The sequence below is a fragment of the Marmota monax genome, unplaced genomic scaffold, assembly GCF_021218885.2.
Source record: "Marmota monax isolate L192 unplaced genomic scaffold, Marmota_monax_Labrador192_F-V1.1 WCK01_AAM20220418_F8-fsc00215, whole genome shotgun sequence".
Taxonomy (NCBI): domain Eukaryota; kingdom Metazoa; phylum Chordata; class Mammalia; order Rodentia; family Sciuridae; genus Marmota; species Marmota monax.
Genome location: NW_026695214.1, coordinates 2,105,661 through 2,126,283, shown reverse-complemented (window position 1 = coordinate 2,126,283; position 20,623 = coordinate 2,105,661). Strand labels below are relative to the sequence as shown.

The 20,623-nt window shown below is 52.0% G+C and overlaps 3 protein-coding genes and 1 long non-coding RNA gene across 4 annotated transcripts; 2 read left to right on the top strand and 2 right to left on the bottom strand.

The window, feature by feature from the left end:
- Positions 1–68: 68 nt before the first annotated feature.
- Positions 69–3,703, bottom strand: Tmem238 (transmembrane protein 238). Its single transcript, XM_046431107.2, has 2 exons — positions 2,979–3,703; positions 69–184 (listed from the first exon to the last, which is right to left on the bottom strand). The coding sequence occupies exon 1, from the start codon at positions 3,505–3,507 to the stop codon at positions 2,986–2,988; it is 522 nt and encodes a 173-aa protein (XP_046287063.1). The 5' UTR covers positions 3,508–3,703; the 3' UTR covers positions 69–184; positions 2,979–2,985.
- Positions 3,704–5,231: 1,528 nt separating this feature from the next.
- Rpl28 (ribosomal protein L28) lies at positions 5,232–7,710 on the top strand. Its single transcript, XM_046431090.2, has 5 exons — positions 5,232–5,299; positions 5,638–5,726; positions 5,822–5,945; positions 7,288–7,406; positions 7,580–7,710. Exons 2-5 carry the CDS (start codon positions 5,646–5,648, stop codon positions 7,667–7,669), a joined length of 414 nt encoding a protein of 137 aa, XP_046287046.1. The 5' UTR covers positions 5,232–5,299; positions 5,638–5,645; the 3' UTR covers positions 7,670–7,710.
- Positions 7,711–7,924: 214 nt separating this feature from the next.
- On the top strand, positions 7,925–12,849 carry LOC131423706 (uncharacterized). The gene is made up of 2 exons (XR_009225610.1): positions 7,925–11,392; positions 12,589–12,849. It is a non-coding gene; the product is annotated as an uncharacterized LOC131423706 (long non-coding RNA).
- Positions 12,850–14,991: 2,142 nt separating this feature from the next.
- On the bottom strand, positions 14,992–20,347 carry Ube2s (ubiquitin conjugating enzyme E2 S). Its single transcript, XM_046431109.2, has 4 exons — positions 20,093–20,347; positions 19,344–19,491; positions 17,037–17,227; positions 14,992–15,481 (listed from the first exon to the last, which is right to left on the bottom strand). Exons 1-4 carry the CDS (start codon positions 20,093–20,095, stop codon positions 15,155–15,157), a joined length of 669 nt encoding a protein of 222 aa, XP_046287065.1. The 5' UTR covers positions 20,096–20,347; the 3' UTR covers positions 14,992–15,154.
- Positions 20,348–20,623: the final 276 nt, after the last annotated feature.

Below are 20,623 nucleotides of genomic sequence, written 5' to 3'. Positions count from 1 at the left end.
AGCTTCCCGATTCTCAGGGGCTTCCATCCCACTCGAGCACAGTCCCTCTCCCAAACAGGCAAGTGGTATTGTAAGGTAGAGCTGTTTATCCAAGTGAGGACACTGGGGGCAGATGGGTGCACTGGTGGTCGGCCGGTGGAGGGCCAGCTGCACTTCGCAGTCGTGTCCTGACTGGTGAGGTCATCTGTGGGAGGGAGGGTGGGGTTAGTGACTGCTCAAGATGGCCTCCTCTCCATCCCAATGTCCTGGGCCCCCCAGCCAGTGGCAGGGGTGGACGCAGGGAGCCCCTCACACACTGGCGCCCATCCTTGCTCATTTGTGCCTCCCTTCCTGCATCCCTCCCATCTGCAGCAGACCCCAGTGTGTGCGTGCATGTGCGACTCTGTGTGCCTTCAGCTCACTGGAATTCATAGGACCAGGGAGAGGCAGAGGAGAGTGGCAGAGGCGCAGAGACAGAAAAGGACCTGGAGACAGAAGCAGAGGTGAAGAAAGCAGAGATAGAGACGGGGAAATAATGGCGGGAGGGTGGCTCTGCCCTTCTCATTTTGGCCTCAGAGGGATGGGGGTGCTATAGAGGTAGAGCACGTCCTTTGTCAAAATTCAAGTTTGGGCTGGAGATGCGATGGTGTGGCACACACCTATGATCCCAGCAACCGGGGAGGCTGGGGCAGTGCAATAGCACGTTCAAGGCCAGCAACTTAGACCCTGTCTCATAACCAACAAATAAAAAGGGCTGGGGATGTAGCTCAGTGGCACAGTGTTCCTGGGCTCAGTCCTCAGTACTGGGGCAGGAGGACCCCCAAACAAACAACTCTCCATGTGCTGGCAGCACCTCACCCTCCCGGGGAAGGAGGAGCCCTTGTTTGAATGCCTCCCTTTCCTCCTGAGAGGGGCCTGGCTCAAGGCAGCAAGGTCTAAGGCTCTGGTGGGCAGTACCAGCAGTGCAGATCCACTGGCTGGGGTGGCCTTGCGGGCCATGTCAAGGACTTTCAAAGCTCATTTTAACTACAGACGGTTAGTTTTGCATGATATGCCAAATTTTGCAGTGGCTCATGTTTCCCCTACTTACACACATAGTTGTTCATCCTTTTAAATTTTATTTTTTGGTGCTAGGGATTGAACCCAGGGTCTTATGCCTGTTAGACAAGCATTTGGCTACATCCCCCAGCCTTTTGCTTTTCTTAAAATTCGAGACAGGGTCTCACTAAGTTGCACAGACTGGCCTTGAGCTTGTGATCCTCCTGCCTCAGCCTCCTAAGTGTAGCAGGGGTTGCAGGTGTGCACCACTGCACTGTGCCTGGCTCTAGCCTTCCTTTTTCCCTTTCTTTCTTTTTTTTTTGACAGTTTTTTTAAATATGTGTGTGTATGAGAGAGAGAGAGAGAGAGAGAGAGAGAGAGAGAGAGAGAGAGAGAGAGAAGTTGTAGGTAGACACAACATTTTTATTTATTTTTATGCGGTGCTGAGGATTGAACCCAGAACCTCACATGTGTGAGGCAAGTGCTCTACCACTGAGCCACGACCCCAGCCCTAGACACAGATTATTTAGGTAAGAGTGTGGGCTCTCTTGAGTGAGAAGCAAGGCTTTTGGCTCTATTCTTTCTCAAACTAGCTTATTCATTTGAACTCAGAGCATAGGATATGGTGAATGACCATTTTCTCAATTCTCACAAATAGTTTATAACTAGTATGAATCTGGATGCATGAGAAAAATTAACTCATCAGAGAGAATCTCTGGGTTCACATCTTTTATGGGACTCCCATGTGGAACATGTAGTCACTCATCCACCCATCAGCAAACCCATCCACTCATTCATCCATCCACCACCCATCAGCTCAAACCATCCACCCACACACCCATTCACCCATCTACCCATCCAGCTAAACCACTCACCCACTCATTCATCTACCCACCCACATCTGCCCACTAAACAACCAATCCATACACCCATCCATCAACCAACTCATGCATTCACCCATCTACTTATTAACCCACCTACCTACCCAGCCCCAACATTTACAGGGTTCAGACTTTTTGCTGGGCAATGTTAGGAACAGAGACACCAAGACCCAGGCCTTACCCTTAAAGAGTCCCTGGCAGTGGGAGAGACAGTGCCAACACACAAAGCACAGTCATCCAAGCAGAACTGGAAACTCAGACAACAGGAAGACTCAGAGGAGGGCAGAGAAGGGGGGCTGGCGCTTAAAGGATGTGCTAGGGGTTTTCTGGGTAGAGGGCAGACAGCAAGGACACTCCCCACGTAGAGGGAATGCACAGAGGTCACTGCAGAGAAGGCAAGAAAATGGCCTGGGCTTAACCAGAGGGCAAGACAGATCCACGGCAGGTCCTTGAGCAGAGGCCGACAGGCAAGCTGGTGTGTTTAGGAAAGGGGATACAGTAGTAATTCCTCCTCATCCGTGTGGGATACGTTCTGACATTCCAGGGATGCCTGGGGCCAGGCATAGTACTGAACCTTACATAAGGGAGAAGGTAAAGGAGAAAGGGGAGGGAACAAGGGCGGTTTCACTCCTCCTGCCTCCGTTGGTCCTTCTCATAGGACTACTTGTCAGCAAACTCCGGCTCCTCCACCTACGTGTCGTATGATCTTGGGCAAAGGTGGCAACTTTATTGACCTCAGTTTACCCCCTGTAGAATGGGGATAATAACACGTAATCTCAGGCACCCAATCCACTGAGAGGATTAAATGGGGTCGGCTTGAGGGTGGTGTTTCCGAGGGCTGGGAGTGCCTAACCTTGACCACCCCACCTCCGGACTCATGTCCAGTTGCCGGGATCATTCGTGCCCGCCAAGTCTGCACCTACGCCGGCGGTCTCTGAGTCTCCGTCCCTCTGGCTCCTGTTACCCTGCCTCAGTCCCCTCCAGTCTCCGTCTCCTGCGGTTCCTGTCTCCCTCGCCCCTCGCGGTCGCCATCTCTCCTGGTCTGTTTCCACCTCCACGTCTCCGCCGGACTCCGCTCACCTGGGGCTCACTCGTTGCCAGTGCCTGCAGCCCCCGGCCCGGCCTCGAGCGTGGCGAGCTGCAGGCGCACGCGGCGGGCGCCGGCGGCGGGAGGCCCGGGCGCGCGGGCGGCTCGGCGCGCTCCGAGGGAGCCGGGCGCTGCGCGCGGGCCGGCGGCGGGCGCCGACCAGCGGCGGGACAGCTTGCGCGCCAGGCGGGCGAGTGCCGAGGGCCGCAGGCCGTAGTCGCGCTCGAGCTCCTGGCGCGAGATCTCGATGTTGCCGGTGTACCAGAGGATCCAGCCGAGCAGGCTCAGGAAGACGAGCAGCGCGCCCGAGTAGATGAGTAGGTCGCCGAAGTCGCGGCCGCGCACCTGCAGTTGCGCGAATACGCCGGTCAACAGCGCCGCCATGCCCGCCACGTCCAGCGCCACGGCCAGCAGCAGCGCCATGCGGCAGCGGCCCAGGCCGGCCGCAGGGGCGGGCGCTGTTGCGGCTCCTGTCACCGGCGGGGCCCCCTGCGAGGCGCACGCCGCCGGCACCGCCGCCATGGCCTGGCCCTGCTAGCCGCGCGCTCTGGGAGAGAGCGTTCCGGGGTGCGGCCGCCCGGGGCGGGGTCTGGGGCCCGGGCCAGGTGGACCCGGGGCCCGCTGGGTCACCTGAGCCGAGCCGGGCGCGGCGGCCCGGGGCCTGACTGAGGGCCTGTGCAGCCCGACCCTCAGGGGCCTGTGCTGGTGCGGCAGGCACACGGATATGGCTGCTCAGGGTCCCATACGTCATGGAGCGCCAGGCAAATTCCTGGTGGAACTTCAGGGTGCCACGATGGAGGCAGCAGGGCGTTGTTCTCTTCAGTGCCCACATCCCCGTGGTGGACACTGCCGGGGTCAGAAACAAGAGCAGTTAAGGCCCCCGGACTCCAAGGAGCTCTGGGATGCAGAAAATGAACGTCCATAAGGGAGGAAAGGGCGGAGGCTTTCTCTCACTTTCCTTTGTTGGTGCTGGGGATCAAACCCTCAGGCCTCATGCATGCTAGCATAGGCCTACCCTGAGCGACACCGAGGACTTCCCCAGGCGCAAAGATGGAACTCCCTCACTGGAGGGACTGATATCCATCAGACCTAGAGTGTGCTAAAGGACATAGCAGGACAAGCCCGAAGGTCAGGGCTTATTACCGGTGAAGGATGAAGCCAGGGGCACAGATGTGGACCTGACAGGGTCCCCGCCCTCAAGGAGCTCCCAGAGAAACCGAGTCAAGGTGCAGCAATAGAGGTGGCACGGGCACTTTCACTCCTGGTGTCCTTAGTAGGTGTCTCCTAAGGGGCTCCCCCAAGGCCAGGCCTAGCTAGGGAAGCTGAGGACACACATCAGGCAGGGCTCCTGCTCCCCAGCCTGACTCTGTCCACGGAAACGCGCTTCCAGGGAGCCCATGCGGGTAACTAGGGCGGAGGCATTGAGGCACAAGCAAGAGCCTAGGCGAACCGCCCTGGAATACTAAAGGGAACCAGACACAGTCACATGTAAAGCTCCCTTCCTTCAAACAAACTAGTCCTTAGAGGAAATTCACTCCCCCCTGGGGTGGCAGTCTGAGAGACAGTTATGTCTAGGTTCTCCCCAAACTCCAGGTAGCAATTTTAGATTTCAAGAAGATTGGGGTACTTTTGCTGGGAGGGACTAAAGGATTAACCGAAGGCTTCCGAACGTTGCCGAATGGAAACCGAATGTTTCTGAAAAGATCCGAACCATGCTTGGGTGACTGGGGTAAAGCAGCTGGCTGACCCTTCCGAGCGACTTCGGACATTCCGAAAATGCCCGAGCGAGGCTCAGTATCCCCATCGGGAATAGTCGAGGTCCTACGAAGAAGAGCGTTAGAATCCGAAGACGCCAGGGTTATGTTTAAATCACACACTCTTTCAAATTCCCAAGAGTTTATTTATTGCCCACTATGTGCCGCACACAGTGCCAAGCGCTGGGTGAGCAATACTGGAGCGATGTCTTTGAGAAATAGGCCTCGAGGTTTCTCGAATTGGATCCACTCGGAATCCACCGTAGAGTTCCGAAAATTTCCGAGCGACCACGGAACCGAGGCTTTCCACGGTCGAGAACACGCCTCCTCCTCTTTACCCGAGGATTTCCGAAGGCTCCCGAGCGGTACGCGACTGTTGGCGGAAATAGCCGAAAGCCCCGGAGCAGCCTCGGAGGCGGGGCCGAAAGGAGGGAGGAAGCGGAGGCCAGCGACTTCAGGTACGCGCTCGGAGGGGAAGCGGAAATGCGTATGCGGTATTAAAGGCGTGGCTCCGCCCCAAGCGTGCCTCTTTCCGTCTCCGGTCGTCGTAGCGAGAGGAGGTGAGCGTGCGCTCTCTTTTCCCCCCCCGGCGCGGCCGCCATCTCTCGCTCGCCGTGGGGTGTGAGCTGCCCGGCCTGGCCCTCTTGGCACCTGGGGTCTTTGGCGGTCCCCACCCCTGTTGCCCGTAGTTGTGGAGTCACGTTCTTCCCCTCCCCGGTCCCTACAGATGCGGCCGCCGCGTTCGGTCCGCCTCCTGGGGTCATCAGCCCCGCCCGACGGAGGCTTCTGCCTGCCCCGTGGGCACGTGGGTCAGGGTGCCTGTGCCGACGAGGCGCGGTGCGCCAGCGCCGGCCTGCTGCTCGGGCTGACGCCTCTCTCGTGCCCGCTTTCTCCGCAGCCTGCACCATGTCCGCGCACCTGCAGTGGATGGTCGTGCGGAACTGCTCCAGCTTCCTGATCAAGAGGAATAAGCAGACGTACAGCACCGTGAGTGGGCCGGGGCAGCTGGCCACCGCGGGAGGGTTGGGGGCGCCGCCTCCGCGTGTCTCTGGCGGCAGTGACATTCCCTGCACCTTTCCCAGGAGCCCAATAACCTGAAGGCCCGCAACTCCTTCCGCTACAACGGGCTCATTCACCGCAAGACTGTGGGCGTGGAGCCCGCGGCCGACGGCAAAGGCGTAGTGGTGGTCATGAAGCGCAGATCCGGTGAGCGTCGTCGGATAGGGGCCCCTTCCCGGGCTGGGAACTGGGGTGCTTCCCTCGGGCCAGCGGACGGGTTCTGCTGGGGAGTGGAGCGTGCCTGGAAGCCCCTCCCCTCTGCCCCATCTGAGCTGGCTAGGTCACATCTTGTTTCTTTACCTGTAAAGAGAAACTAACAGAACCCGAGCTTCAGGGGGTTGTTGAGACGGTTCGGTTGCTGGGTTGTGCAGTTGTGTGATGTTTTCAGATGTCCTCAAGACAATTCAGGTGGGGTGATGTCTTGGTCTCACTGATGTGAAAATTGAGACAAATAAGGAACTGTCTCTTCTTTCCCTGTAGAGATGATACGCTGGGTCCAAGTATCAGTTTGACATTTATCCCAGAGTTCTGCTGGCTGAGCTAAAGAGAAGGGGTCCTGAAGAGCCCACCCTGCTAAACTGTGCTCTCAGGCAGATAGGCTTGTTTTGTTTTGTTTTGCCCAGAGTACTTGTGGGAGGTCAAGGGAGGCAGGGATCTGCTGTGGGATACCCACCTCCACCTGGGGTTTTTAAGATAACGAGTTTTCCTTGGGTTCTCAGTGGGACTGGCTTCTGTTCTGGTTCAATGCCTGGTGACCTCAGTGACTCCTGCCCATCCTGGAGGGAGTAGTGTCTCTTCTCGGGAGCATCGCAGCCCAAGGAGTCACCAGTTGATTTCCCTAGTGGACTTCAGAGTTCTCCTGAGGACCATTCTGGAGGCATACATCCTAAGAACTTTTGATTCCTCTCTTGAATTGTTGAACACATGAGTGCCTTTTTGGGGCTAAAAATCCGCATGGTGACAGCCTGGTGTCTTGGGGAAGCTGTTTATGTCCCAGTATCAGGAGCATGGTTCTGGCTAGGCTTGTTAGTTCTAACTATGTCCTGATGGATGGCTGCTTCATGATACAAGAAAAGGATATTTTCACATGAACGGTATTGGGAGAGCCTGGAAGAATTTTGAAGATCTTTTTGATGCCAGATAAGGAAGCCCCTGGAACACTGGAATATTGTGGTTATGGGGTCTAGCTTAGGAACAGTTAGCTCTGCTACATGGGGCCTTGAGAGTCCTTATCCTGTTGCCTCTGTATTTCAGACCACTGTGAAGATGGGGTCGGTATACATTCCCTGAGGGCCCTTGGCCTGAGTGTCTTGTGGATAGGCAGGCTGTCTGCTGGCCTGGTCCTGGAGGCTGGGGGAATGGCTGGGCAGTAGTTTCCTCAGACTCACAGCCAAGGGTGCTTTGACTCTTGGGGTGAGATTGTATCCTCTTACCCGGGAGGCACACTAGGGCCTAGGCAGTTGAACTGACCCACAGACTCCCTCACCAGGCCAGCGAAAGCCAGCTACTAATTATGTCCGGACCACCATCAATAAGAATGCACGGGCCACACTCAGCAGCATCAGGCACATGATTCGCAAGAACAAGTACCGCCCGGACCTGCGTATGGTGAGTGTTCAGAGGGCCTCTGGGTAAGGGGGGAAGGCATGGGCTGGGAAGGTCAGGGACCTTTCCTTTGAGCTCCACCCCAGGGACCCCCCCCCACATGGACCTGGGAGGCAGGCAGGTCCTTGGGGTGACCTGATCCCGTTAGCTGAACCCCACTCTGCCCTTGCCCTCAGGCTGCCATCCGCAGAGCCAGTGCCATCCTGCGCAGCCAGAAGCCTGTGATGGTGAAGAGGAAGCGGACGCGCCCCACTAAGAGCTCTTGAGCCTCAAGCCTTCTAAAGCAATAAAGACTCAGCTGACTTTCTTTGGCCCTCTGTGTTGTCACTCAGGCAGCTTCACTAAATCTCTTAAGTGTCCAAGTGTTTTTCTGAGGGGATAATCGGGGTTGGACATGCAGGAAGGTGGGCAGGCAACTGTTTCCTAAAAAGGCTTGCTTGTCTCTTATCTAGATACTCCTTTCTGAAATGCTTAAAGAATCCCAACGGGGGGTGGGGGTGAGGTTTCTTCCAGCCTGGAATGGTAGCATCCAAGGAGCTGTGGGCCCTGATGGTGCTCTCAGCCCAAATCTAAGTCCTTGGTATCACAGTAGGGTTTGGGACCCTGGAACCTGGTGGCCCACAGGAGTGAAGTCCTCTGATGAGAGAGTCCTGCATGTCCTGGGCCTGAGCTGCAGGGGGCTACCTCATGTGGCCCCATCTTGGAGATGGGCATTTAGTCCACACTGGCTACCCAGTAGGGGGGCCAGCAGCCAGCCTCATAAATGCCCCATCTCCTTGAGGACAAGACAGGTGGTCCCAAATGGGAGGCTCTTTGTCAGGTCTCAGCTTAGTGTCTCCTTTGAAGGGATCTTCACTGATGTATGTAGTTTCTCCTGGGTTCCCCAGCTCTTTGTGTGTTTGCTTCCTAGTGTTTGTTATAACCTGTGACATCGGGACCTGCATGCACACTGAATATGGGCTGCCAGAGTCCTGCCACTGACTGGGCTATTCCACTTCTGCTTCCTTGCCAGAATGAAGTGGGTTAATGAATCCAAAGAGCTGAGGACAGGGGCTGCAGGTAGTTAAGTGCTTAGTAATTATCAATGGTCTGTATACTAGAACATGTACTGTGAGAAGCAGAACCTTGTCTCCACTTTTGATTATGTCCAGATGTGTCTACCCAGTGACACAGCTCAGCAGTATAGCAGAATACTGTAATATTAGGTCTGAGTGGCTGCCCAGCCTGCCAAGTCGTTATACTGCATGTTGCCAACACAGGAAAAGAACAAAATTCAAAGTACAGTTTGTACTGAGTGCATGTCACTTGTACCATCTTAAAGTCAAAAAGATCAAAAGTTGACTCATTGGAAGTCAGGGATCATTTGCACACAGACACATGTTTACGTAGGTGCTTGTGTACCCCCAGTCACCTTGTGAGGCAGGTGTCAGCCCCACAGTACCAATGGAGTAGGTCTAAATGGGGAAAATGTTACCCATGTTGATCCTGCCATGCTTCCTGTGTGCCAGTCATGAGCCGAGAATCTAACATCCCAGATCCCTGGCCACAGACAAAGGGGGTCCTTGGGCTGTGATGTGCCTTTGAGGGCTGACACCTCCAGAGCTCAACGCAACCTCTACTTCAGCCTTACCCAGTTCAAAAACCCTGCTGGATTCTTGACAACCCTGCTGTCTTCCTGGACCCTTGCTGCCACACCCTGCCTTTTCCCTCTCAGATCACTAACCCAGACCAAGAGGGTTGTTGTCGGAGTTGGGTGGCTTGAACTTGCTTAAACCTCCCATCCTTCCCGCCTGAGGAGGCCCACCTCTTGGCTCACCTCACCTCTGACACTGGTCTGTGCATGTGGCTCACTGGCTCATTCTGCCACATCACCTAGTGAGGCCTCTCCACACCCTTGCTTCAGTTCAGCATTGAGGTGCAGTCAGTCTTACTTGTCTACCTGTGTGCTGGTGAGTAGGACCCAGCAAAGGTTCTGCCAGCCTTCTGACCCTGGCTGAGGCAGAACTGCCCAAGTGCATGCATGAAAAGATGGCAAATGTGTGTGGTTTTTAGCCAATTTTTTTTTTTTTCCATACCCGAGATTGAACTTGAGCACACATCCCCAGCCCTTTTTATTTTTTGAGACAGGGTCTCACTAAATTGCTTAGTGTCTCCCTATCTAGACACCTTTCTGAAATGCTTAAAGAATCCTAACTGGCTGGATTTGAACTCTGATCCTCCTGCCTCAGCCTCCTGAGCTGCTGGGATTACAGGCATGCATCATCACACCCAGCTCCAAGATTTTTTTCTCAACAAATTTTCAACTGAGAATTAATGTAAGATTTGCCCTTTTATTTTTTGTTAATTAATTTTTGGTACCAGGGATTGAACCCAGGGTTACTTAATCACTGAGCCATCCCAGAGCTTCATTTTTTGAGACAGGGTCTTGCCAAGTTGCTGAGGCTGACTCGACCTGCAATCTTCCTTCCTCAATTTCCCCAGCCACTGGGATTATAAGCATGTGCCACCATGCCCAGCTCTCTTTTTTATTTTGATACAGTCTAGTTTGCTGAGGCTGGCTTTGAACTTGGGAATCTTCCTTGGGCCTTTCAAGTTGCTGGGACTGCCACCATGCCTAGCCCAAATTCACCTTTTTATGGTGCACAATTCAGTAATTTTTAGTCTATTCATAATAAAGTTGTGTGGTCACAACCATTAATTCCAGAACATTTTCATCATGCAAACAGGACTCCACATCTTGAAACATCATTCCCATCCTCCACCTCCCTCCAGCTTTGGCAACTGCCAGTTGCCGTGTGCAGGCAGCAGACATCTTGTATGAATGGGTCGAGCACAGTGTGACCTGTGGTGTCTTGGCGTCCTCTGCTAGCCCAGTGCTTTGCTCCCGTGTGGAGGCTGCCTCACTTGGCACTCTGTGCTCATCTTGTTGACATGTGGCTCACAGTATGTCTCCCCATTTGCCTGGAAACAGAGGACAGTGTATGCCTCGGCTTTCTTCTTGCCTGCCACCCCCCCCCCCCGCCAGCACCCAGCACAATTCCTGGCACAGGGATGGTGCTCAGCCAGCAAATGTGTAGGTCCATGTCACCAGTACTCCTACTGGGGACAGTTCCGGTTTTTGCTACTGTATTTCAGAGTACTCCCAGTGGACTGCCACAGGACACACTTCATTCTCCCAGCAATACTGTGTGACTACCCGTCAACATGTGAGGCTTGCCAACCAGGGACGCTCCACCAAGCCTTGGCATCCAGCGTTCTGACTGGGCCCGAGTGGAGCGCCCACGTGGGAGCCCAGTAGGCATGGCTCAAGGCCTCAGTAAGACACCTGCCTTCCAGGATATTCCAAGGGCTCCAGAGTTATACCTCCCAGGAACCAGTCATGGGCCAGAGTTCCTGAGACGGGCTTGCTTCGAAATGTGCAGGGTTAGAGCAACCCAGGTCTACTGAGTTAACCTGCTCTTGACCCAGACTCTCTTACAACAAAATGACAGACTTGTCTTAGGGACTATGTGTAGCATACTGGTTAATGAGATTCAGCTACAGGTCCCAACCTCTCAGGAGGCTAGAGGCTAAGGCAGGAGGATAGCAAGTTCAAGGTTAGCCTTGGCAACTTAGTGAGATTGTGTCTCAAAATGAAAAATCAAAAGTTTGGAGGTATAGCTCATCGGTAGAACTCCCTGGGTTAAATTTCCAGTACTGGGGGAGGGGAAGAGGAATGCATACCTTCAACAAGGTTTTACCATCTCACTGTTCCAGTTAGAGCACATGAGATTTTCTATTGTTCCACCATTTTGTCAACACTTGGTATTATCAGATTTTATAATTGTTGGTAATTTCTTTTTTTTTGAGAGAGAATTTTAATATTTATTTTTTAGTTTTCGGTGGACACAACATCTTTGTTTGTATGTGGTGCTGAGGATCGAACCCGGGCCGCAAGGATGCCAGGGGAGCGCGCTACCGCTTGAGCCACATCCCCAGCCCAATTGTTGGTAATTTCATGGGAGTATAGTGGTATCAATTTTGGTTAACGTTTTTCATTTTTCCAATCAGTAATGATGTTGAATACCTTGTTATGTGTTTAGTAGCCATCTGCATTTCCTCTTTTGTGAAGTGCTCACTTAAGTCTTTTTGCCAACTTTTCCATTGTATTGTCCTGTCCTTATTGATTTGTAGAAACTCTTTATATATTTTGGATGAGTCTTGAGTTGTATATTTCCAGATGTTTTTTATCATGCTGACTTGTTTTTCCAGCTTTTTTGTTGGTTTTTAAGTATTGGGGATTGACCCCAGTGATGCTTTAATACTGAGCTACATCCCCAGCCCCTTTTACTGAGACAGGGTCTCCCTAAGTTGCTGAGACTGGTTGCAAATTTGCAGTCCTCCTGCCTTAGCACTCCCAAGTCTACAGGAGTGCATCACCAAGCCTGGATAGTTTCTTTTTTTTTTTTAATATTTATTTTTAGGTATAGATGGACACAACACAATGCCCTTTTTTTTTTTTTTTTTTTTTTTTTTTGGTGCTGGGGATTGAACCCAGGGACTTGTGCATGCTAGGCAAGCACTCTAGCAACTGAGCCATATCCCCAGCCCCTAAAAGAAAATTTCTCAAAAAGAAAATTCACTGAGGTCTAGTTTACACAAAGTAAAACATATTATTTTAAAAATAGAGCTGGGCTTTGTGGTACATGCCTATAATTCCAGCTACTCAGGAGGCTAAGACAGAAGGATCCCAAGTTGGAGGTTAGCCTCTCAACTTGTGAGACTGTCTCAAAAAATAAAGACTTGGGGATGTATCTCAGTGGTAAAGTGCCCCTGCCTTCAATCCCTAGTACCAAAATAAATAAAAAAATAAATAGGGCAGAGGACATAACTCAGTGTAAGAGCATCCCTGAGTTCAATCCCCAGTAATGCAAAAAACAAAAAAAACTTAAAATATAGTGATGTCTTGACACATTTATGCACTCATGTGACCACTGTCAACTAGAATATGCCTATCACCCCAAAAATGTTCTCATAGCTGAACATTTGATTCACCTGATTCCAGAAAACCAATGTCCTGCTTTCAGTTATTAATTTTCATATAAATGGAATCAAGTATTCTTTCACTTTTCTTATATGCCTTAGCTCAGCTTATATATTTTATATATATATATTTTTAATTTTTAAAAAAATATTTATTTTTTAGTTCTCGGTGGACACAACATCTTCGTTTGTATGTGGTACTGAGGATCGAACCCGGGCCGCACGCATGCCAGGGGAGCGCGCTACCGCTTGAGCCACATCCCCAGCCCTATATTTTATATTTTTGACATTCATGTTGTTTTGGGGTCTCAGCTGAGCAGTCCATTGTATGAATTCACCAGGTTCTTTGCTCATTCATGTGTTGATGAAACATTTGGGTTGTTTCCAGTTTTGCCTGTTACAAATAAAGCTTCTATAAGATTCATGTTGAAGTCATTATGTAAATGTGGCATGTTTTTCTATTTCTTGTGTAAATATCCAGGAACAGAATTGCTGGGTCATGTGTGAATTTTTTTCTTTTTTGTGGTCATAGGGATTGAACCCAGGGCCTCATACATGCTAGGCAAGTGCTGTACACTGAGCTAAACCCCCAGCCCCCCCAATTTTTAAAAAAATAAGTCAATTTTTAACTTTTTATACTTGTGGGTAATATGTGAGGGTCCCAGTTAGTCTGCCTCCTTGTCAGACTTAGTTATCAGTATTTTGCCTGTTCTAGAATTTCATTTCTTTTCAATTTTAGCTTACTTCATGGATGTGAAGGATTTCATTGAGAAAATTTTAAAACATGAATCCAACTTCTTTAATCACAGGGCCACTCAGATCATCTAATCCTGTGTGTATCTGGATAATTCTTGTTTTTTGAGGGATCTGTCCTTTTAATATAAATTGCAATTTTACTGCTATCAAGTTGTCTATCATATTCCCTTACTCTTTAATGTCCTTAGGATTTGACCTGGTAGTGATGCTTACTTTCATTTTTTATACTGGCAAATCATATTTTCTTTTTTCTCACTATCACTAGAGGTTTGCCAATTTCATTGCTTTTCTCAAAGAATTAGCTTTCTTTTCATTGTGGTACTGGGGATACAGCCCAGGGCCTGCCTTGCTCAGGTATGCTAGGGAAGTGCTCTACCCTGAGACACAACCCCAGCCCCTTTGTTTAAATCTTGATTTTTTTTCCTATAGGTTTTTGTTCCTTTTCTTCGTGTTGCTGGGGACCCATCCCAGGTCTTACACTACTGGGCAGGTGCTCTACCAGTGAGTGAGCTACACCCTCAACCCTTCAGGTCCACTATCACAGTCCTTTATTTTATTCCCTGAAGGTACTTTCAAGTGTGCCTTTATGTTTTGAAGACAGCACTTCTGTGGCTGCCGTGTGATTACCCTGGGACCTGTTGTCTTCACAGTTTTCAGTTCATCCTCTCCTGCTGTCAATCACCACAGGCCCTTTTACCTTGCGCAGCTCAAGGTTTTACTCACAAAAGGCACAGGCAGCCAAGGTTGTGGCTCAGTGGTAGAGCACTTGTCTGGCATGTGTGGGGTACTGGGTTCAACCCCAGCACCATGAGTGTTCCAGTTGCTCGGCATCTGTGTCCATCTACAACAAAATATTAAAAAAAAGAAAGGCAGCCAAAGTCTCAGAGCTATTTGGGAGGCTGAGGCATGATGGCAAGTTCAAGGGCTGTCTGGGCAATTTAGCAAGATCCTTTCAAAATTAAAAAAAAGCCTGGGGATGTAGCTCAGTGGTAGAGCACCCTTGGGTTCAATCCCCAGCATCAAAATACAAATTGACCACTTCCACCAGGGGAAAAAGTTTTCATCCACCTATGGTGGGTCACAAATCTTAGTTGTGTCCTGGTTATTTTCTGTTACTTTGACAATTTACTGCTTTCAACTCTTTAACCCAAGCCTGTTCACAGAATAGCAGCACACATACCACCCCCTGGTGTACACAACAGGGATAATCCCTGCCCTCCAGTGAGATCAGACCTTGACACCAGGAAGGGACATAACCCTAGCGATTGGGTATATTAGGGAAGTCTTGGCCTAACTGGAATATTCTTAGAGGGATGGGTTTTAAGTCATTCCTGATGGGACTGATGTGGAGGGGCAGCATATGGGAGCTGAGAAGTCCTCAGCCCCACTCCACCCCAAGCACTGAAATAAACCAACAATATATAAGCTTTGTACAGAGGACTAAGGAGTGTGACTTAATAGCATCAATATCAACCTGTGAAATCCTGAGCAAGCAGCTCAGCTGTGTTAACTTCTAGCAGAAACCACAGATGGGTTTTGTTTGAAGCCCCAGGACTGTGGAAGAAGGTCACTGCAAATCCCTGCTCACTCAGAGGCAGAGCAAGGGCAGGACACATAGACTGCTGGGAGCAGACTCCAGGGCTCCACCCCATTTTAGACTGGAAATCCCATTCCCAGAGCGAGATGTTCTCAAACCCTAAGGAAAGTCCAGTAAACTAGCCTAGGAGCCTTTGAGGACTGGGGGCAGAGCAGGGACACCTCATGCTCTAAACAACAATATAAGCACAGGTCCCAGGGCACCTGCCAAACGTAGAAACTGCTTTTCCAACTTTATTTAGAAAAACAAATCCAGGTCCCAGTGTCCCCCACACCCTCCCCCACCCCAGCCATAATTTAAATAATTTAGAGACAGCGTGGGAGGGAAGGGTTAGGAGGGGAATTTAGCCAGGGATGGGAGGAGGAAGAAAAGCCCACTACAGCCGCCGAAGTGCCCGCTTCTTGTCTGTCTTTTTCTTGGCTGCCAACTTCTTATCGCGCTCACCAGCGTGCTTCTTGGCCATGGGACCATCAGCTCCTCCTAGACCTCCAGGGACCACAGGGTCCGTGGAGGACGCTGCGCCACTGGCCAGGGCCCGGCTGGCCTCAGCCCGCCCACTGCTGGGCCCACCTGCGCCACCGTGGATCTCTGTGAGCAGGCGGGCCCGGGCAGCATACTCCTCGTAGTTCTCCAAGAGCAGGCGGCCTGCCTCCTCGTTGAGCGCAGACTCTGGGTTAGGGTGGATCAGCAGGCACTTGATGGTCTGTGGGGAGAGGGCCCAGCAGCCTTCAGGGGTCTGAAATTGTCCAGCCTCATGCCCTTCATGCTGGCTTTTCCCTTTCTCAACTCAATACTCGAAGGCCAGTTCCAGCTGCATCCTTACCTCTGCCCGAGTGGCCAGGCTACTTTCCTGACACCCACAGTAAATGCTCCCATAGGAGCTATGCTACAGGCAAGCCTGGCCTGGTGGCTTCCTCCTCCTAGTCCCTTGAGGCCTCTCAGAGCCCACTGGTTTAACAGAGGCCTAAATGGAAGAGGGAAGGGACTCAAGGGCACTAAGGACTGGGCTGCTGGGCTCCACAGCTCTGAGCTCTGTCTTTCTACAACACGAAATGCAGAGCTGTAACAGGAACCCAAATTTCACAGCCATAGGATTCTGGCAGGGCCCAACAACAACCAAGAGGGAAAGGCATCAGGAGGTAGAATATTAAGAGACTAGTGGGCCAAAGGGAAGTCTTCAGGGCAGGCCAGGAAGGGGACGAGTCCTCAATACCCTCGTCAGCCCAGGTAACAGGTATGATGAGTAACAAGGCCTAAAGTAGCCCCTGGTGGATCCTCTCAAGTGGGTCTGGGCAGACTAGCTACAGCTTCTAAGTATGGAGAGTATCTTCCCCTGACCCCACTTCAGGGGCTACTATAATAGATGCAGAACAGCCAGCCCAGCAGATACTACTGATGAAGACCAGAGATGCAGGGACCTACAATTTTTACCTAAACTTGGGGCCTGAATGCCTTGCTACAGGGGCAGGATGAAGCTCAGCATATACCACAGGGCAAGGAAGGTAGAATGCGTGGAAAAGGTTTGGGGTTTGGTTACCATTAAGCTTAATGCTTTCCCAATGCCCCCAAAGAAACCCCAATTCCCATCTTCCCAACTATCTGGTGAAGGGCTTATTAGAAATTTAATTGAAATTGAAAAAAAAAAGAAAAGAAAAAGGCCCAGACCAAGGTGTCTCTATTTCAGCCAATGCTGGGATGCTGTGGGCAGTCCAAGAAGCATCCCTGGCCTCACCTCAAGGTGCTAGCAACACCTCTCTCTAGCAGTGACAACCAAAAGACATCTCCACAAGGCCAGGGGCAAAATCACCCTGGCTGATAAACCATGTAGGAAACAATCTAGGACAGACAGCAGAGACGGATGCATAGACCTTGTCGTTGCTAAAAAAACTGCTGAACAAATCAAAAGGAAAAAGAAGCCAGGCAAATGCCTGTAATCCTGGTTACTTAGGAGGCTGAGGCAGGAAGATTGCAGTAACTTAGCAAGACCCTGTCTCAAAATAAAAAAATTTAAAATAAAATTTAAGGGGGTGGGGGAATCCTCTAACCAGACACTGATGTGTATGTACCTGCCAGGACACAATTCTAATCACAAACCCACCACTTGTTCGGTGCCCTAGACCCAACCCTTCCACAATTTTTCAGAAAAATTGGGAACCTGAATTTTTATGTGAAAATCCCCCGTACTTCAGAGTTGATTTTTAAAAAGAAAACAAAGCATGTGGCTCCCATGTTACTGGGAAGCCCAGGCCAGAACTCACCAACAGCACATGTCGGATGCCCAGCTCAGCCGTCCAGTCCCTCTTGAGCACATTGACACAGATCTCACCGTTGGCACCCACATTTGGGTGGAATATCTTGGTCAGGAAGTAGCCCTTGGGTGGTGAGGCAGGGAAATCCTTCCCCAGCAGGAGTTTCATACGGAAGAGACCTCCAGCATAAGGGGTACCCTCTTGGGTAGAAGGAAGGAGACTGGGTCAGGAGGTTGAGGACTCCCAGCACCCCAAGCCCAGTTTCCAGGGTCTGGATGTGAGGCAAGTGCCTGACATCTCTTCTCCTAGATTGGAAGAATTCTTGAGGCAGCAAAAAGCTAGTGTACCAGGGGCCATGACTGACATCCCCCCTTGGACACCCTTTCTCTCTCTCCCAGGAAGCAGGGACCTGATGCCCACTTGTTTTCCTGGTAAATGAGAACAACAGTTTTCAACTCCACAGCCTTTCCCCAGCCCAGTACACAACTTCTCCATTTACCTACTGCTAGAGTAGAAAAATGTGGGAACCACGACTGTCTTACCGTCACATAGCCCCCAAATCCAGCACATCAGCAACTGGGCAGCTGCCCTTCAGAATCTCCTGAACGTGACCCCACTTTCAAGTATGGCTTCTCAACAGGCCACTAACTTCTTCCTTGCAGGTCAAAGGAACTAAGTAGGATCTGTCATACCCGTTAACCTCACTACTAGCTTCTTCCCCAAGCTCCTTAGAAGCCTTAGTGTCCCTAAAAGATCTGTTCTCTAACTGCTTCTTTTGATTCCCACTTAACACCCAGATCTGCCTGCTCTAGACCTTTCTGGAAGCCTTGCCTCCCCAACTTCTTGACCCTTCACCTTTCAACCCTCCTACACAGTGTGGGGAGCCATTCTCACATGTGACTGGGCAACTCCCGGTTTGGGTCTGAGGCGCTATGGCTAAACTGTGTCAGAGCTTTCCCGGCCCTCTTCTGGTGCGAGAGCCTGTCCATGTGGGGGTGTGACTGACCACTGACCCCGGGGGCCAATCACTGACCCTGACCTTGGAGTGCAGCCCCCCTCAACCTTCATTGGATGGAATTCTCCCCTGAATTTCTTGTTCCCCAACAAAAGGCTACTCCCTGGCGTGCTCCCCCTCTCTCTCTTCTGCTAGCCCTGAGTAATCCTTGCTGCCCTATCGGGTGGTTTGAGGTGAGAGCCAGAGGGGGAGCCGTCTCGGACCTGGTCATAGAAAAAGGTAACTGAGTCTGTGTGTTTATTTTGATCTACTAGTTAACTTTTATACCAAGAACCTCTTTAATGAAACCAGTGCGCTGGTCGCATGGTGGAAAATAGCAAGATATGAACTCCTGCCAGGAATGGTGGCACACGCCTGTACTCCCAGTGGCTTGGGAGGCTGAGGCACTAAGCAAGTCAGTGAGATCCTGTCTCTAATAAAATACAAAATTAGGCTGGGGATGTGGCTCAGTGGTCAAGTGCCCCTGAATTCAATCCTCAGTACCAATAAAGAAAGAATTCCTATAGCCGTCAACACTTCAGGAAAATCTCCCTTGATCATATCACCGCTCCTAACTAGATCTTTCCTTTATAAGCTCTTGTAACACCTTGGCTGATTTTTTTTCCATATTTATTTTTTAGTTTTAGGTAGACACTATATTTTATTTTCTGTGGTGTTGAAGCTCAAACCCAGTGCCTCAAGCATGCTAGGGAAGCACTCTACCACTTGAGCCACAACCCCAGCCCTTGGCTGATGTTTTAAATATTCAAGTGATAACAGAAACATAATTTGCACAAAACAAAGTTCTAAATCTCTCTGCAAAACAAAACAATCAAGTACAATCACTTATCTTCCCACGATGCGGAATTTTGCTTATGCCCAACTACATCAGTGTTCCTGATACTAAAAGATAAACTTTCAGATGTATGGACTACCTTCCCAACTTTTCCAAATATTAGTCCCACCACCTGGAACTCTCTTACCACTCTTACTTAATCCTACCTACCCATTCTCAGGTCCCAGGGGAGCCACACTTGACAGCCTCACCCCCAAAAACCTAGGTTAATATCTCCATTATATGCTCTCAGCAAACAAACTTCTCAATGTTTACGGGAAAAGGATGCATGATCGCTCATTTGTGGTATCCTGCTGAATAGGATTGTGGACACAAGAGTGCTATGCCTGCCCTGCCCACCACCAGTCCTCATCTCCTAACAGGGCCTGGCCTCTTGATGATGGGTGCTTTCAAGCCTTGTTTGTTCTAGAGCCGGCGACAGAAGATACTAAAAAGCAGCACCTCCCTCTTTCATGCCCACACTCACCAGGGCCCTCGATGGTGACCTGCAGGTCAGTGAGGTCCTCCTCGTTGGGGAAGACCTTGATGCCATCAGGTGGGTCCGTGGTCAGTGTCGTCACTTCCTTGTATACCAGGCGGATGATGTGGGGGGGCAAGTTCTCTACATTGGAGTTCTGAGCGTAGTCGGGAGAGGAAGGTGAGTGGCCGGCAAAGCTGGGCCTAAGGATGCCGTGGCCTCCCTAGTCTTGACCCTACAGGTCTCACCCCTGGGCCCCCAGACCCTCAACCAGAATGCTTTATCGCGGTCCCGGGCAGACCTCCCAAAAGAAATGGGGGCAGGTCTCCGAAGGGGCCTCTAATGGCTCCACCCGACTCCGATGTCCCCAAGGCCCGCTCCCAACCCCGCACGGGACCCCAACGGTAGGCCCGAGGCCTAGCCTGTTTCCATGTCCCACATCCAGCCTGGGAAAACCCACCCTTGAAATCTCGGCTCAGGCCTGGAAATGGCGGCGGGCGTCTCCCTCGCGGGAACACCCGCAGGCGGGTCGCAGAGCGCCCAGACCCTTCCCCGAGCATCTGCGGGTCTTCCTGGCCAGGGCTCCTGCGGGCTGCTGGGGCCCCTGCCCGCCTTCAGAAAGGCCCTTGGGTTGGATCCCAGCCCAAGACCCCCACTGGGTCCTCGCGTCTGAGGCCCCCTGAGAAGCTCCTGGGACTATGCCTCCTTCTGCAGGGAGACCCCGACCACCCCTCTCGGGCCCGGTGGCCCGCGCTTACCATGACTGCGGCCGGCCGGGGGCGGGTCCCCCCGGCCCCCTTCCCGCGCTCTTCGGGCCGCCAGCCGGGGCGGGGGGGGCCCAACTGCGGCCGCTGCGGCCCTGGCGGCCCCGCTCCGCTGCCCGCTGCCTCCGACACCCACCGCACACCGCTCCCGCCGCTCCGCCCGCTCCGAAGCCTGGCCGCACTGAGCCAGCCGCGCGCGCACCTCCGCGCTTTTATAACCGCCCAAAAGCCCCGCCCCGAGGCGCGCCTTGACCCGAGACGTCAGCGCGCACGTTCCTCGGGACTCTACGCACTCGACCCCTTCCCCGCAAGCCGCAGGCGTAAGCGAGAGGCGTTCGGGAGGGGACTGCGTGGCGGGCTGGCCAATGAGGGCGCGCGGGGTTCGGAAAGGGGATCGGGGAAAACGGAGGACCTGAGAACCGGAGTGGAAGCGGAAGGAGACCCGGGAGGCGGGGCTGCCGCTGATTGGGCCGTTTGAATGAGAAGCCGCCACGGCCCGCGTACGCGCGCGCGCGTCCTGACGCA

Bases quoted from the DNA above. Each gene is read 5' to 3' on its own strand.
- Tmem238 (XM_046431107.2), bottom strand. From the start codon at position 3,507: ATGGCGGCGGTGCCGGCGGCGTGCGCCTCGCAGGGGGCCCCGCCGGTG.
- Rpl28 (XM_046431090.2), top strand. From the start codon at position 5,646: ATGTCCGCGCACCTGCAGTGGATGGTCGTGCGGAACTGCTCCAGCTTC. The intron at 5,727-5,821 runs GTGAGTGGGCCG...CACCTTTCCCAG, and splicing joins ATAAGCAGACGTACAGCACC to GAGCCCAATAACCTGAAGGC. The intron at 7,407-7,579 runs GTGAGTGTTCAG...CCTTGCCCTCAG, and splicing joins ACCGCCCGGACCTGCGTATG to GCTGCCATCCGCAGAGCCAG.
- Ube2s (XM_046431109.2), bottom strand. The intron at 17,228-19,343 runs GTGAGTGTGGGC...CTTCTACCCAAG, and splicing joins GGTCACCATCGAGGGCCCTG to AGGGTACCCCTTATGCTGGA. The intron at 15,482-17,036 runs GTGAGTTCTGGC...CTCTCCCCACAG, and splicing joins GCATCCGACATGTGCTGTTG to ACCATCAAGTGCCTGCTGAT.